Source organism: Dromaius novaehollandiae, chromosome 3 (genome assembly GCF_036370855.1).
Source record: "Dromaius novaehollandiae isolate bDroNov1 chromosome 3, bDroNov1.hap1, whole genome shotgun sequence".
NCBI lineage: Eukaryota > Metazoa > Chordata > Aves > Casuariiformes > Dromaiidae > Dromaius > Dromaius novaehollandiae.
The window spans coordinates 30251994-30270607 of NC_088100.1; the positions used below are offsets into that span (position 1 = coordinate 30251994).

The following is an 18614-nucleotide window of genomic DNA, read 5'->3' on the forward strand; positions in this document are numbered from 1 at the left end:
AAACATGAGTAAGATATTAAAAATGGAATTTTTGACCTTAGTGCTTTCTGTGTGGAAAATCTGAATGTTTTCTGAACTCAGCTAAACACATTCTGAGCTTCTAAATGAAAAGATGCATCTAGTCAATAGTAAAGAGCAAATGGCACACATTGCCACTTGTGAATACAGAATTACACTAGAAACCTGTTCAAAATTTCCAATTTTGTGTTCAAGTACTTATCCTAATATGGAAGGATAAGCTGAAGGGGCTTCTTTGCTCTTTTTTTTTTTTTTTTTTTTTTCAGGTGGCCAATATAAAGATTAGACTACTGTAAAATCCAACAAATAAATGGATTTATTTGTCAAACATTTTACACTATTTTTTACTACATTAGAGAAGCTGAAGTAAGATACGAATAGAATCTCATAGGTATTACAGTACTTTCAAATCAGATCTTTCTCACAAAATAATGTTATCCACATTTTGTAAAAATCATAGTGAGACAGCATTTCATTTAAAACATATGTTTATTTCTAATATTAGGGCAAAAATGTATAGTTCTTTTTGTGGACATGAAATGTACCTCAAAAACACTGCCAGTTTGCATAGTAACAAAGAGCAATTTCAAGACCTCCTGAAACTAATGAAGATGAAAAACAACTGGAAATGACTGTGATTCTTTGTGTTAGAAAATTTTTTTTTTTCTATATATTTTTTAACAGTTGAGGTAGCATGAAAGTGACTTTAATATAAGCTCTAAAAATACCTGTGTTCTATGCAGAACATCACAAAAGCAGCTTTTCTAATCCCCAAGTACTAGCTTTTCATTCTCAAGAAACAAAGTACTACATTAGAGCTACTAGGTCCAGCAGTACGTTCAGATTTGTTTGCAATCTATCTGCAGGCAGAATGATATACTTACTACAGGTTACAGAAACTCCAGCATCCTGTGGTAGTTTTGCCATCAGTGTCAATGATGAAGCATTAAATGCTGTTACCTAGGATGGGATACATTATATTGCTCCTCCTGCTTCTCCGAAATACTGGAAACAGCTAATGCATGTCTCAACTGTATCTGTGGGACCTGTGTAATCTGCAAAGTGCAGGAACAGTAGTGTAGCTATACATCTGCTGTTAAGGAACCACAAAGTTTTGCTTTTGGAAAGAGTACATAGAGGATAGAGGAAAAAGTAGGATGGCTAATGTCAGTACAGAGTCTAGTTAGTGTTTCTACTTAGACACAACAGGGTATCCCCCTCAGATCTCTTATTGACACCTCTTCCTGGAACATGACACACAGTTTTCCTAGAACCTTCTAACTCATGCAATTCCTTTTGCATAAACCAATTATGCTGGTACTCTCAGCTTCTAGTTTTACATCTTCAGAGATATCGCAGACAGAAAATGTCTAGGATTCACTAATAAGTAATTTAATCAAACTGATTTGGGCCCAGATTTTTAATGTGTGTGACAGCCACTGAAAATTGCTGAAGTTATGTCTTCTTGCTGACCTCCACTAGCTGCAAAATAAACATTATTAGTAATAAAATCCAGGAACACAAATAAGGTGTCAAAGCTTCTCATTACTTGTGTGCTATAATCTGACACAATTTGCTGCTCTCCATTCTTTTGTTCTACTCTTATGTAAAATGGTGTGCTTCACAGAAATATGTAGAGAAAAATCTTTATAGAAATAATAAACCAGGAAATAGGCGCTTGGTATGGGATTCAGACCATCCGCCTTCTGAACAAATTGTCCTAAGCTGCCTTTGTAGTCAGTGGAGTGAAATAGGTATTTCTACAGCATTAGCCATCTGACTTATTTTATATGCCTATTTTTGGATAAAATGAATTACCTTAGAAAACTGCCTCTTTCTCTCCATCGACTATAAATGGAGTACAGGGAGACCAGCTCAGCATAAACTTTAATACTGTGGACATCTACATCTGGTCAAATTAATCCACACTTTCTGGCGGCTTTATTCTAATAATGCCTTTTTCACTGATTTCATTTCCCTTCTGAATTTCTTAACTCATTAAAAAGCTACCGAACTAAGTCACATGCTGACTGAATAACCCTTCTTCTTCTTTTTGAAAGAGATAAAGCTTTGGTATGAACACACAAATCCTGTTTCTACTAACTGTGCCTTGCTTTAGCTCCTAGATATCAGAATTTACAATCCTTTCATAAGAATAAATCACTGTCAACAAAATCTTTGCTAACAAAACACTAGCTTTTTTTTCTGGCCCACTCTTTACGTTGACAAATTATCTTTTGTCTTGCTGATTCTCTGTAATATTCCTATACTTATATTTCTCTAGATTTCACACATTCGCTTGATATCTCTTATCCTTTGTCTCACATTTCAGTATCAAGCATGCCTGTTGTGGTTCAGCAGTCCTAGCCAGAAAACTGATCTTGCACTCACAGCTTTTGTGATTTAATTTAATTCTATGTTTAGGTACTTCATTTGTACTTTGCATTAGATATTTCATAGCAAAACTCAAACATTTTGGAAAAGTTCAGAAACCTTTTCTTGAACTGTGATGTTTATTACTGCTCTTAAAATCCCGTAACACGCATATAAATACATGCAATCCTATTACATGCAAGTATCGACACAGCTATGATCCTTTGATACGACTCTTTTTCAGAGACTGTCTTTTGCAGTCAGTCCTTTATAATCACTTACATCTCCCAAGATAAAAGTGTTCATCTTGCTTGTACTGTTTGTGTGGGATTATTAGAAATAACTATACTTCTGGCACACTCTGAACTTAAACTTTGTTTTGTGAGTGTCATTATCCTTCTTCAGTCAAAACACAAGTTTTCACATTATCCTTCCTAATTTGGTCATTCCAAGGTGTTTCTCATGTATTCAGTCCTACCTTTTCCTTCTTTTATCCCTGAGAGAAAACATGATGTTGGTCCACATCAAGAATACTCGTTACAAGTGAGTGGTCATTTTTATATGGGGAACGGATATCATTCCTACCTCCCCTCTCCCGTAGCTTCCATCTTTTCCCACAGAAACTCACCCATTTCCACTTCACCCCACACGTTTTAAGATTATTGCCTTAAGATGCATGTTCGTATTTATTTTCATTACATATTCTAGATCATCAGACTTTGAACTGACAGTCTACATGATATTGAGAATGTCATACAGCGAGTGTCCATATTGCAACTCAAGGATTTGTGTCCTTGTATCTTTCAGAGCTGTTTGCACAACTCCAACTCTCTTTGCAGGTGGTCAGATTTTATATATTAGTGCAAATTACCTTTTTTTCATAGACTGATATTGATTTGCATAATCCTGGCACTGATTTCTGCTTATGGATTTCTGTACTTCACAGAAATTAAACTAACTTCTCCTTAGCTTATTTAGAACAGGGATATGTGTTCTGTCATACTCCAGGGCTTTGCATTTGTATTTCTGTTTTGTTCTGTTATTCATCTATTTGTATTTTCTTTCACAGTGGCAGATTCATCTCCCTTATCAACTCTTTGTTGCTTTTTTTACACTCCAATAATGGCATTGCAGAGCAATCTGATCTCTAATATTTTAATTCCTTTTAATTACAAATGCTACTTTCAAACTTTAAATCTGTGACACACCCTTTTATTGTTTTCATTTGAATATATCTTTTTTACAATAATTTGGCTCTTCCAAGTAACACAATTATTCTCAGAAAGCTGCGTTGTTTCTACAGGACTGTCCTGTCTTCCCTTTGGAATGCCTTTACGCACCTACCAATCTGGTGTCTGACATTACCTAGAACAGAATGGTCTTATGTTCATCTTCTGTTTTATTGACCCTGGAATTTTACATATGCAGTTGAGTTGCTCTTTGGATCTTTTGCATGAATTCTCTTTAATCTTCTTGGCTCTCAGACATTCTAAGGGATTTATATACAGTTGTCCAGGCTCAGTTACAAATATTTTAATGTTATTTATATTAAATTCATATTTCATACATGAAATTCATGTCCTCTGTTGTATTACATTTTCTTTACGATTATTAAGCTTCATTCCAAGAATGGAATTCTTTAAGAATGGAAAAAACATGTTGATAAATGAAGTAATAAAACATTCTGCTATTTGCCACCTGTGCCTGAAGTTGTCCTTCCCTCCTCTGTTGCATTTCTGCTCAATATGAAGTATTTCAGAAGGAACTAACAGAAAGATTCAATACCTGGTATAAGCATGATGGTACAAAACAATCATCTCCTCCCAATAGCACTGACCAGACCTTTGCTTACAAATTACTGGCAAACTCTATATAAAGAGGTGTTTTCTGTACACTTGCTGGGGAACTTATTCTATTGCAATGATTTCTAAACTTTTGGAATAATGGTCTACCCTCAGACATTCTTGCAACCATTAATATACTCACAAACAACAGCAGACTTGATGATTTCTTAACTGTTTAACCTGTTTCTGTGGATAACTTAACATAAATTCATCAACTGGTAGTGTTCCATAATTCACACTGTGAGAACCATGTTCTGTGACACAAATGTCATAATCCATCCCCTTGCAGGGAGCACACCTCTACCACCAAGGCTGTCACTTCAAAACCAAGTTTTACATTTTTATTATTTATAGAATTTTAAAAACCTTTAAAGCCAAAATGGACAACTTTAACTCCCTATACCTATATACAAAAACAAAGATACATGTATACTCCTACTAATCATGACTTCACTATCTCTCTGTAAAGTTGTTTCAATTATTATGTGCTATTTTAATATCTTATATCAAGACTGACTGTGCCTAATTTATACTTTCAGACACTGCTACACTTTTCTATTTACTTCCTACACTTTTCTGTCCGCTTTTGTCTTCTCTATCTCATTATGGTATGCCAGTCCCAGCTCCCTCTAGTCAGTGGATAATCTCTTTTTCTTCTGAACAAGCATCACAGACCAAAGTTTGATTTCTGGTCCTTCTGCTAATTTTGCAGCCCACCTCTAATACTGTTTCCTAAAGATCATTATTAGAACTAGATATAGATTTTAAGTGATGGTCTTTCAAAGTCTTTGTACAAAGGCTAAATAATTTCCTTACTTCTATCTTAAATTCCACTTCTTCATGTATCCAAAAACTGTGTTATTTCTTTAGAGAGAGACTATGTTGAATGCTCTTATGAATATTATTATCAGCAATGACACTTTTTCTAAGTCACCATTTTCTAAGGCACTGTCCTAATGCATACCTATAGAGGCTTTATATCTTAGATAGTGCTTCATAATGTATCAAAATCCATATTCTTGGACTGTATTATATCAGACAATTCTCAACAATAGCCTGCTTCCCCATTAACTGAACTAATGCCTACTTCATGTGCGTACTCACCAGATTTATGAAACTGTCTAGTCAGCTGATACAAACACTGAATAGCTTTGGACAATTGATATCAGGGAAAACAGACCACCAACCACCTTGCTCATTTCAATCTCTTCATGCGCAACTAAGTTTTTCGACTATTGATAAACTAGCTTTTAATCCATCTAATGACTGGACAGCTAACTACATATCATGCAAGTTGTTTAATCAATACACCATTTGGTAGGAGGTGAAGTACCTTGGAGTAATCCAGCTATGTCAGTATGATGGCCTTTTGTAACCAGATTTGGAACACTGACAAATTTATTGGGAGAGGAAGGGAAGGAATGGCAGAGAAAAGTAGAAAAAAAAGCAAAGGAAGACAATTGAGAAAAACTATTCTCATGAAATGCTTTCAATTAAATTTCTATATCTTATTGTCTCCCCTTCTTTGTTGATAGAGTCCTAACAATTGCATTTTTTCAGCATGAATATTTGGCTCATTTCATGAAGTATGCCTTTTACCCCTTCTCAGTACAGGATAACTTCAGTTTCCGATATTTGTTAACAATACATGCTGGTTCAGATAACTCCTCTGCTAGTTCCCTGAAGATTCCTGAAGGTTCCTGGCTGCAAGTTTCAAGAATCCTTGAAGATTCCTTCAAAGCTCCTTGAGAATCTTGGCTGCAAGTTTTTTGTATCTTTAAGAAACTGGGCACAAAAATGTGTCAAATATAAGACTTTTCTGTGGGAAGTTAAGAAAAGATCAGAACTACAACAGCTCTTTACAGATCACTTCTTAAAAAGGCTTCAAAATCAATATATTGTATTAAAAGCTGTTTTCTATTTTTGTCATGATATTCAGTGTTCTACTTGCATTGAATGAGCAAGTATAACGAATGAACACACACACCTCCCCTATGACCTTTTTTTTAATCAGCAATTTATGGCAACCTTTGCCTTAACAATAAGAAACCTAAGCTATTAATAGTGCTGACTTCTACCTATTATCTCCGCATCTTAGCAACTCAGTAAACAATAAGATGAGTAATACTGTTGTAGTTTAATAAACTGCAATTAATATATTTGCTATCCTTGGCCCTTAGAGCTCCCCTACCATTTATATGTATAAAAAGGTGATGATTTCAAAATCCTGGCTAAATTTCAAGTTTGGTAATTGTATTCTGTAATAATTCCTATGCAGAATTGTATAGAAATGTTCTGCACAGGTAAACTGTTGCTCTGTTCCACCTTAGCAGTTCTTGTATATCAAGGGAGAGACTGCAGTTTTTAAGCCGTGGCCCAGGAAAGCTGCAGGTGCCTGCTGTGCTTTTGTCTGCTGTGCATAAAGACGTAGAGCAATCTGTTCTATGCATTAGACAGGGGAAGATTACTCCCCTGATGCGCCACGCCTTTCTGACAGCTCAGTGGGAAGAAGAACCATGTCTAACCTGGCCCAATTTTTGTACTTTTAACAATTTGCATATATTCTGTCTCTTTCTGCTTGTCTGTTTTGTCAATTTAGTCTGTCAGGTCTGCTGGCCAGGTGCATATGTCTCTATGGTTTTATAACAATTGACTTGGAAGCAACAATTCTGAATGCTGGAATCTAAACATCCATGTAATATATGTTAAGTAATTATTTTACTGTAAGAATAGTAGACAAACTGATAGCTATCATACCAGTCTTTCACTGTAACTGACAGACCCACTGTAATTCATGAAAGCTTTATGTGCTTTGAAAGGTAAATGATCTTGTTAATTTCAGTAAATTCAATACATATCTGCAACAATTTTGCAGTACAGCAGACAATAGAAAAGATTAACTATATCAGCTCTTACCTGTTTCACAAATGCACAGTGGATTTCCATCAACTTGTGCTAAGCAGGTTGAGTTGTTTATGCATGGATTGTAAGACAGGTCACAGGGATTGAAGTGCTGATGGCAAAAGTCACCAGTATAAAATGGAGGACAAATGCACACAAATTGCCCCTGGATAACAGACTCATAACAGATGGCTCCGTTCAAGCACGGTTCAGAATCACATTCATTTATGTCTTCACTGCAGTCTGGCCCTGTCCAGCCTGCTGTACATGTGCATCTGAAAAAGACGAGGAGACATGGTGGGAGAATGAGAATCAAAGACTCAGCCCAAACATGTCCAATTACTTCCATGAAAAGAATTAAAAAACAATAATGCCATTCCATGCATAGGTTTCTTCTACCAGCTAAGTCAGATTTCACTATGAAGAGAAGTTATATTGAGGTTCTTCTCCCAGAATCTATTTGTGCAAAAGGAAAATGATTTGTTCTAAAACACAGGATGTATGCACTTGGAGAAGTATCCGGCTTTAGTCAATGCAGATGGAATCATCTGTGAACTTTTTTTAAGCTGCTGAACACCATCCACAGAAATTGTCATGTGTGGAATGCAAGGTTCTTCAAGCCTGAGAACTGAAGACATTTTCATATGTGTGAAACCTGTAGGTAGGTACTTCAAGTGTTTGGGAAGAAATGCAGCAGTTAGTTAGCATTTGGCATACACTACAGAAAGAAGGTAGAAGATCAAAGGCACAATAAATGATTGGAGAATCTTCATGATGCTGTTCCTTTTTTAGTATATGTTCTTGTGAAGGGCTGATACCGACAACATAGGAAAGAAAAACTTGGACCAATAACTACAATACATCTGACTGTAAAGGATCTATTTTCATGAAATAGATAAATATCTACTCTTACTTACAGCATGAATATGATGATAAGGCTCTAGATATTCAAAGATTACAATTTACTAATGATTTCAAAGTTGCCAGGGAAAATTTTCCCCTTAACTACAATGAAAGAAGGGTGTTTTTCACATTTTACTTACTTGCTACCAAATGGCATGAATTACTCATTGCCTGCATATTTGAATACAATTTGAGCATTTCAATTGGTTAAGTGAAATTTTGTCCAAGTGCCGAAAATATGAATGCAATGGCCTTCTATCACAAGGTAAAATAGTATGTGAGACCTTCTTTTTTAAAAAGTTTCCTTGCTACTTTAGGTAACTTTTTAATACATTTTTGAGTATGTTACTTCTTAGTTATGTTTGCCATCTAAACACATGCACAAAATCTATTGGAAAACCCCCCCACCAGGCTTAAATCAAATAGATTATCAAGATAATGTCAGTGACTACTTGAAAACTGATGTTGATTCCAGGGGAGTAAACCACTCAAATATAGCCTTATATTTCTAACTTGTTAAAAGAAACTGTTCTTAATACTTCATTTAATGGAGACTCAGAACTACATAGTTCTATTCTCTAGGGCACAGATATACTTTGTCACAAAAAAGGACATCTTGGTCCCCCTAAAACAAACAGAGTAAGTGTTTTCTTTGGAATTTTGAATGTTTTGTATGATTGGTTGTGGGGTGTATTTTCCATGTCACTTGAAATGACATGGATATTACTAAGGAATTCTATCATTCAAGAAATCACATATATTTTAGCAGTAAGGAGTCACAATTGGGTTACTGTTTTTCATGGAAAAAAACCAGCTGTAACTATGAAAAGGCATTCTTAGGTTACTGTGGTAAAATCGCATTTCAGAAGTGATTTATTTGTTAGAGTGAGTCCTCCAAATACGTTTCAGAAACATGATCAAATAGTTTGCAAATGCATTCTGTTAATCTGCTTTAAGTACAAAAATCCTATTTGATTTTGCTACTCATGGTAGCCACTTGGTATCCACTTGGTATATGGAAGCAGTACTACCTGATTTAACACTGAATAACAGGCTCTGTTTGCTCTTTATTTAGTCCCAGTTTAACTTTCTCCTGAAGGGTCAGTCCATTAACAGTAGAGTCTCTACTACAAAGGATGCATTTCTGAATCACTGACACTAGGTATACTAGAACCGACTGTCCCAATTTAACAGCTTGGACATTTTAGATGTTAATTTTTTTTTTTTCCTAGACATCATTTACAAGATTTTGAATAAATTACTACCAATGAACGATTACAAGCTGATATGTAATATCTTGTCAACGTTCCACTTATAGCTGGGAAAGCTCACAAAATGGAGAACCTTTCACTTTGTGGAAGGAGAGTAGGGTTCAATTCTTAACTGGTCCAACTGTTACAGGTGTAACTGCTGTGCAAAGGGGAAAAAATAAAACATGCTCCATTCCATTCTTCTCCCTAGTGAGTTTCATAACAGCCTTTGAGTTACTGGAACTATTCTGGATGGTCCAAGGGAACATGATGTCAGACGGAGATCACTGAAACAAGGCAATTATCTAGAGTACACAAGTAGCCAGTTCTACCCTGGCTACCTGCCAGCTATCAAATCAGATGCAAAGGTGCAAAGTAGTCAATTAATAACGCAGTTTTATTTTATTCTTATTTAGATTGTTGGGAATTTGCTGGTGTCCTCATTAAATGTGAAAAAATGCATAAAAATATCTACTCTGAGGCCCAGTTTAACACTGAAGACTCCATTTTGTAGTAATAAGAACTGTGCCATTTTGGCAATGTTAGAAGGCATTATTAGAATATTAAGAGTATAGAATACAGAGCAGAAGTTTTTAACTGTAAATTATCAACTAAGCTACTATAGCTAATATTCTTATACATTTTCTGATCAAAAGGCAAAAACCCAAGCAGTTTTTTTCAACAAGACAGTTTCATTCACTGTGTGAGAAAATCAGGAAGATTTCTAGGATCTGCAAAGAGAAAAAAATATAGGCAGCATATGCCTTAATGAGGCCATACGAAGATAATATGGTCATTTTTCAACTTCTTTCTGCTCTTTTTATTGAATTTATAAACTCAGAAAAAATGTCTAAGAGTACTAGTGAAATATCATTAAGGTTTTCATATTTTAAAGAATTTGTTTTAAAGAGAATATGCAAATATGGGAAATGTTCTGTATTCAACTTTGTGTTAATTCTTGAGTTGTTTAGAAATTATATAAGCTTTTTTGAATTTATTTGCCAATATTTGTTATTCAAATAATGGCAAGTTTCATAAAAGCAATCTACAATGCAAACTATATAAGTTAATGAATTTATAAATAAAAACAATCCTATGCACAAACACTTTTAATAAAAATCCCTCTAGGTATGAATGACTGCTATTACCTGGTAATTTTTTTAGTTATCTGCCAGTATTTAGTAAATGTCTCTGCTATATGCAGGAGGAATATATTCAGAATTTCTTTAGAAATTCTGTAAATTTAAAGGCTGTTTTTTAAGCCAGAATATGCCATATATTTATATCTATATAAAAAAGCTAAAGTACTTGTGTGTGAATAAATGTAAGTTTATTTGGATATCTGAAAAAAAATTATCATCTGTTAAACTCTCATAAAACAGAAGAAGCAAGGCAGTGAATAGCCTAAGCTCACGAAACAGTTAACATTCTAAACTGGAAAATGTTTTATGCATTTTCTCTTACAAACAAATAGAATTACCATCTTTTTCAGACATGTTACTAACTTGTAAATTCAGAAGCTGAAAATATTACAAGGAATTTCTTATAAAAATTTTGGTATTTATGCAAGAGTGACAGAATTGTAAATTAAACCCCAGCCCACCCCTAAATAAGGCATATCATACACTTCCAGGCTAATTATGAAAATATTTGACTTACAATTCATTTACCATTAAGCAAATAGAATCTTCTGCTTTCATCCCTCAATTGAATACTTGTTTGTAACTTCTATGCAGAAAAGCAAGGAGAAAATTACCCATTAGAAACACCAAAAATAGCAGTATTCCACTGCCATGCTCTTTCTGCTCTATAATTTACAACCAGTTGTAATGAAAATTTTGACAAAAAATAGCCAGAAAGTTTATTTTTCTTGAAAATAATTCAATGAGTTTTTGAAATGAAATTTTATTTTAAAAAACAAAAGTTTCTCCTATTGAGCAGCAAAGTAATTTACAGCATCTTCACAAGGAGGAATCATACACTGGCACATGCAGTAAGAGAAAAATAGAAGATGCAATCTGATTAAAAATTCCTGATTTTAATTAATTTGCATTACTCCATATACTGTATGCATGCTTATTTTTTTGATACTATGATATCAAGCCATGCATGTCTACTTGCTTTAAATTATTCGGTTAAATAATATATAATATTGATTGTGCCTTATCTGTGCAAGAACTCCTCCAACCCGTACAGATCAGCTTTCATAAGTATAATCTCTGTTAGCTCTCCATACAGCTTTCCATGTATTTAAGAGCTTTCCATACAGGAGAAGATAATGAAAAATAATCAATATCAATCTTATCTATGCTTTTATATTTTACTATCTGCTTAAACATCAAAGTCCCAGTTAAAAATTGTAACCTGCAGCCATGAATAGGTATCCAAAAAAACTACTATTAAGGTATAAGCGCCTGTAATGCTATATGATCAGCTAAGTATTAAATTACTTGGTTCTCACCAGTTTAAACATCCTTTTTATTTCTCACATTCCAGTGGAACATATTATTATCACTTGCTTTATATGCTACCTTATGAGCTTTAAGGAATCAAATCATATGGAAGATTCTTAGCAGTTACAGAATGGTTGAGTTAGGAAGGGATCTCTGGAGATCGTCTAGTCCAACGCCCCTGCTCAAAAAAGCATCAGCTAGAGCAGGCTGTTCAAGACCATATCTAGTTGGGCTTTGAATATCTCCAAGGATGGAGACTCTACAACCTCTCCAGACAACCTGTTCCAGTGTTTGACATCCTCACAGTAAATAAGTTTTTTATTCTGATCAAAAGTAATTTCCTGTATTTCAATTTGTGCCCTTTGTCTCTCATCCTTTCACTGAATACCACTGAGAAGAGTCTGACTCCATCTTCTTTACTCCCTCCTATTAGGTATATACGTTGACAAGATCCCCCCCGAGTCAAAGCCATCTTTTCATCACATCACCAGGACCTACAATCTACTTTGAATCTCAGAATTACTCAGTGACTTTCTATCAATTGGAAAAGCCTACCAGTGTGCTCATTCCAACTCAGCTCAGCTAGAAGCATTAGAAAAATGACAAATCTTGACCAAAGCAGTAATGAAACTAATTTTATCTGACCTTAACACACATTTCAGAAGGAATTATTTTGCTTTCAGTTGTCTTGCAGCAGATAAACAGGAAAATACTGGTCTTTTTAGTCCTCTGCGTTTTGTGTCAAATTTTCAGAAAACATCAGTCAAAGCACTTGTCTTTGTCACAGATATAGGTATTTGTATAGAACAAAATGCTATACTATAGGCAAGAAGCATAAAAAAGCCTCTAACACCACTTTTTCTTATTGGTCTAGTCAAAAGAACTGGACTCCTGAACTGAACACTGAGACACATTGTGCCCATCATTCACTTGCCTCTTTGTTTGATAGGATCCTGATGAGAAAAGGCAGGACATTCAGTGAAGATTAGGTCAGCCTATTAGATATACTGTACACACAATAACCATCCATTCAACAGGAAGGGTTTGTATTCTCTTACGCATTCAATCAAATCAACTAACAGCTTGCAAACCTACAGTGCTCGGTGATTACTTCTTCCTAAGCTGGAGGCTATTCAACTGTCTGAAGTAGTAAAATGAGAGCTCACTTGCAGTAGAGGTACGGCTTTGAATTTAGAGTACCATTTACCACCAATACACACCACAAAACTCCAAAGACATACATTTATAGTCACCATAGAGGCTTCAGTTACTCCATTTTCTCTCTCCTCTCCTTCCACAAACATCTTTCTTCTTTTATTCTCTAAAAGTTTAACTCACTCTTTGTTCCTTAGAGATCTGATGCATCTTACATACTCCATCAGCTTTCATCTGTAAAAGCTGTTATGAGTTTCTCTGATGTTCTTCTGTTGCTTTTAGTTCTCCACTCTCATGTCACTCCCAGATGTTCTCCTCAAATTCCCACTCTTGTCTTTCCACTTCCCCCTGAATTCCAGTCTATTTCTTTACCATCATTTCCATATTCCTTCTCTATCCACTCACCTCCTAAAGCTCTCCCTTTGTAAGCCATTAAATAGGACTCTTGTCCTTCCCGGTCAGAAGCCCCAGGCTCAGTGCTGACCTGGCCATGCAGAGGCCCAGGCCTGGCCTTGGCCTGAGCTGGGCTGCACTGGTTTGAGCGCCTGCTGCCTGCCCTGCTCCAGCTCTGGGCCCAGCCCCTCTGGGAAAGGGGTGGCAACCCCTCCCCCCAGCAATCACTGCCTGGTCAACAACAACCCTTTGTGGCATGGGGCTGGGGTGGGGGCAGCCGTCACATTGCAGCTCCCAGCCCTGGGGAGGGAAGGGGGCTGGCGTAAGGAAACAAAAAAATAATCTAAGGAGGCCCAAGACCTCCACCGCGACCATCACACTCCTCCTGGTGAAGATCTCCAGATGCGAATGACATGTCAGCACTCCACTCCCATCCCCGCCCCAGTTCTTTCTGAGGAAACCACTGATCTCAGGACCCAGAGGGACACTGGAAGAAAGAAAGAGGTAGGTAATGGCAAGTTCTCTTGTGCAACAATTTTAACTGTGTTATTATTGAGGCTTTTCAACAACAGATAATTTTGACTATTAGACTGTTGAAACATTCACTGAACTAACAGTGAATTTTTCTCTATATATATATTCCCCCCATGAAAGGGTACTTCTGCTCCCAAGTATTATGTGAGACGTGTTTTGACTACTCCCATTAGACAATACACTTGAGCATATTGCAGAAAAGACTGGAAACACTGAGTTACACTGGCTAGTAGCAGTCAAACAGAACCACAGTGTGTACCAAGGAAATTGATATCCAATCTATACCAAATATAACTGGAGCAGTAGTTCAAAATATAACAGCCTGCCTGCCCTCTCCAAACTTTAGTGTGTGTGTATGCATGGGTGTGGGGAAAGGGCACAACAACTGCATGCAGTTCAGGTCTTTTTCAATCAAGAAACTACAGTGGCAGTGTACATGGAGGCACAGGAAACATCTTTTCCTGTATTTTTTCACTACACAGACCCCACCTTCTTAAATCCTGAATAAAAATCAGCACTGGTTGTTCCTTCATTCCCCATACTATCTTTGAAAATCACTGTTCCCACCTTTTTAAAGCCATATAAAATGCGCAGCGGTAGTCACTTATCTGCACTTCTCACATCAGTAAGGAGCAATAGCCTGACATGCAACACTCTTTTTTGATGAAAAGTGTGGAAATAACCATTTTTCTACTGCATGCAAAGAAGGCAGAAAAGTTTCTCCAGAATCCTCATGAAAGACTCCGGCTTGACAGGGACTGAGCTGCAGATCATGAATGGGAAACATGTGAGATTAAATCTCAGCACAGGCTTTAACAGCACACAGCTTTAGCACCAGGCTGAAAGACACTGAAAAAGTGATAGCAATCTATAAGTGAACCTGCTCCAGCAGCATGAAAAATGGAATCATCTAGTGGTTGTTAGTAGTTTATATGAAACTAGTTGCTTACTCCATTCCACATTGTAAAAGTAGTATCAGGGTTTCTTTTTTTTCTTTTTTTTTTTTTTTTTTTTACATACTCTTAACATGGAACATATATATTAATCTTTACAACATCTTTTATGAATGTTTTGTAACAATGGGCTAGAATTTTTAGATGACTGAAGCAAAGTCATAAAGGAAAAGAATGGCAAAGACTAAAATTGCTATTTCTACACTTACTGCTGTGGTTGGAGGGCAGGAACAATTAACTGCTGGAAAAAAACGCTGTCTTACAAACTTGCTCACTCATGGCACTGTTCTGATGTGTGCCAAAAAACTTCTGGATATTGTGAATAACAGAAGATATTTTCCACACCAATGGCTTCTATTTCAAGATCCTGAACTGAATCATACAGTTCAGTGCAGGTGTACCACTTACTTCCAAGGTCCACCTGGCTGTTGTAAAGAGTGTTGGGCACTGTGGAAGTACTCCAGTATGTGTTTAGGGGACCACACCTTTTTTAGGAACAGCGTGTCTTGTTGCTTGCATTTGTCCTGAATAACTCATAAAGTTACAACTACTAAGTTAGAAGTAAAGTACGTGTATTTCATACAGTATATACATTTCATTGTGGTTCAGATAAGCGCCAGAAGTTTCTCTGTACATTCTGCTAACAAGGTGATACAGTCCTGTGTTGAGATCTAGCTCTTAAGCAAAATCCTCACCATGAATACAACCTTTAGTAAAAACAATTAACTGTTGATGTGTATAACCTTGTATACCCAAAATTTCTGTGAAGATATAATCATCATTCATACCTAGTCTCCATGGATTACTATTATCTGAAACTTTTAACACTCAAAAGACTCTTGACCAGCCAAACTTTTAGAAATAATAGTGCCACCTTGGTCATTTCTTATCCAGACAATACACGGGTGCCTAGATGTTGCCCCAGTCAACACTGGCATGTCAGTAGGTCAGACGTGTTTCAGTCTTGTCTTTAACGAACAGTAGGACGTTCTTCAAGATTACAGTATCATTAGCTGTCACCTTTGTTTGTAAACTGAATCATTAATTTGAACATAGGGACCAAACTACCCTCTTATTTTCTCAATTCAGTGGAAGCAAGTGGTATGAAACTACCAATACTGTGGTTAGTCAACAGAGAATTTCAGCTTCTTGGGTTGTCAATCCGGCAGTGCAAAGTTTCATTAGCAGTGAAGTAAACAATAGCATGGGTTTGATTTACTATTTAAACAATGAAGTTCAGGGCATAAAAAGATTAATCAAAGGAACAGTCAAGAAGCTCATCCATATGAGCTCATCTGTTACCCAATGGTTCTGATTCCCCAACACACTCATGTCTGCCGTGGCCAAATGATAAATATCTTTGCAAACTGTGTAAATGCATAGAGCAAGAAATTAACCCCACAGGAAGAAATATCACCTCTTTCCCCTCACCCCTCTCCAAAGGTTAAATCAATAGGTGAGGAGAGAGCAATTCATCTTTCACCGAATAAGCTGATAGATGAGTATCAATGTAGCAATTAAAAGATAGAAAAGAGAGTCCATCTGCCTTTATCAACTGTTACAATAATGATGATAAGCTGAAATTAAGGAAAACAAAACTGTTACCTTTGTCATACATACATCAACAATTTCTTACTGTAACAGAGGTGTAGATGCTGGCTATTATGGAAAATAATAATTTTCTGTAATGGAAAGTATGCGCTTAGCCTGCAGTCTTCAAATTGAATCTAAAGCGGGTGTATCCAAGTACAGATAAAATAGATGGGGAATGGTACCAGGTGACAACAGCCACGCACAGATCTCATTTTTATTTGCTTGATTGTTTCAAGGTTCAGAGAAGTGCCCATCACGGAATGAAAAATACATCTAACAGTAAGATGACTAACAATAGTGCATGAACTGTAAATGAAATGGACCTTGCTGCCATTATACATCAGAAATGAAATGAATCCATAAAAGAACTCTACAGTAAAGTCTACAGTGAGTATGTCCGAAGATACTTGGTTAAATTTGTTACAACAATTTTCACTCTCCTTCTCTGTACTATGCTATATGAAGGTTGTTGAATACAATCTAATCCAATGCATTTCATAAGCTAAATACTACCGTTTGTAAAACAATCTATTATTTATTATGAATATATTACTTTTTAAACTATTTACATAACTCCACTGACTGAATAGCTGTTTGTATATTATCTGTTCAATAGCAAAACTTAAACTGACTGAATATAGAGGAGCTAGGATTTGATACCAGTAGCCATTGGTACTACCTAAAAGAAACCATATAGTGCTGATCCTTGTCCTTGGGGCTCAACAGAACTGTCATGTGAATACTACCGATCACTCTAAGTTGTTTAGGCAGTAAAAAACTAATCCAAGACTCAAATTTCAGCAATTCATGTTATACTGAATGAAAGAAAGTATCAAGAATTTCTGCAAAAGACATCTAACATACCATTTTCAAAGTCATCTTAGTGTGACTTAAAAAAAGTGATACATGCAGCCGAGTTCCTCAGTTTGGCTGGTTGTGCCTATGCAGCAGGAGGCAAGTCTTTTGCACTGCACATCCCAGAAATGTCATCACTCCATGCTAGGATGAGATACAGATGCTGGCAATCTTTATCCTTTGGAGTAAAATCTGGGCATAGAAGAACGAAAGGGTCCAAAGGTTATGGCTATGAATTGAGAAGTGTGGCACAAAAGGAGACTATCCGTGGAGCAAAATAGTTGGTAGAGACCCAACATACCTGCTATATGTGTTTTGGTGGGTTTACTTCAGACTAGTTCTAGTTTTGTCCCATAGATTGAATGTCTACTAGTGTATCACACTGGATGGGCTTTGAGTGCTTCCTCTTGCTTAGTTTCATCTAAAAGAACTCATGTTTGCATGCATACGACCATTACACATTGCAAACCAACCAATGCCTCGCAACTAGGGCTGACTGGGAAATTCACTTCAAAAATGTACTGATAAGCTAGAAAAAGCTCCACCTCACCTAGACAGCTGAGTGATCCAGGCCTGCATAAATGTCACAGAGCACACAGGTTAAGCACAGATTTGTCCTTCCTCCACGCAATTTTAAGCATTGGAAGTTTGTATATTAGGAGTTACATCACTTTAGAGTTCCTACTTTTTCAGTGGACAGAGATAAGTAACTTAAAAGTTCAGATCTCAAATGAGCTGAACTGCTTTCTGGAGGAATCTTTCCATCTATTTGTCTTCACTGGCTGTAAAGAAAACAGTGCAAGTAGGCTTCTCAGCTTAGATGCCTCTGTTAGATACATAAAGTTAAATGCAACCTTCAGAAGAATACTGGACCATAGAGATGAGGAACACCCAGTTTCTCTTCATACCCATCAAACTATTTGCATTTATATCTCAAGAAGGACTATGCAGCAAATATTCCAATCCACAAAGCCAGATGAAATTAAACTGTTTTCTGTTTCAGCACATAAAGGATAAAATTAAAAGTCACCAGTACAACTGTCACTAGAGGGCACTGTCATGAGAAGGAACGTTTGTGCTGAAAAGAGCACAACCACTGAACATCTCCAATTAAGGAAGACGTAACAATAGAAGTAAAATTCAACATCATTACCGTGAGTAAGGTCATATTGCCTGGGGCCAGAAAACAATATTTGGCATCAGCAACCTTGCTCATAGACCATGTCCACATAGAAAAGAGTTGGTAAAATGCCTTCCCATCAGTGTTACCTCCTGAAACTCCTATTTTAGATTTAGCAGGAATTCATTAGAAATTATAATAACATCCACATGTGTATTTCACTCTTCTGGGATATTTTTTGTACTTTTGGTTTATAGTTTTAGTTATTA

General features: G+C 36.3%; 1 protein-coding gene across 1 annotated transcript in view; it reads right to left on the reverse strand.

The window, feature by feature from the left end:
• The window catches only part of EYS (eyes shut homolog), a 909330-nt gene that overhangs the window by 526180 nt on the left and 364536 nt on the right, over positions 1-18614 (reverse strand). The window contains exon 22 of the mRNA XM_064508633.1: positions 7152-7411. Coding sequence (XP_064364703.1) covers positions 7152-7411 — 260 coding nt within the window. The remainder of the gene's footprint in view (positions 1-7151; positions 7412-18614) is intronic.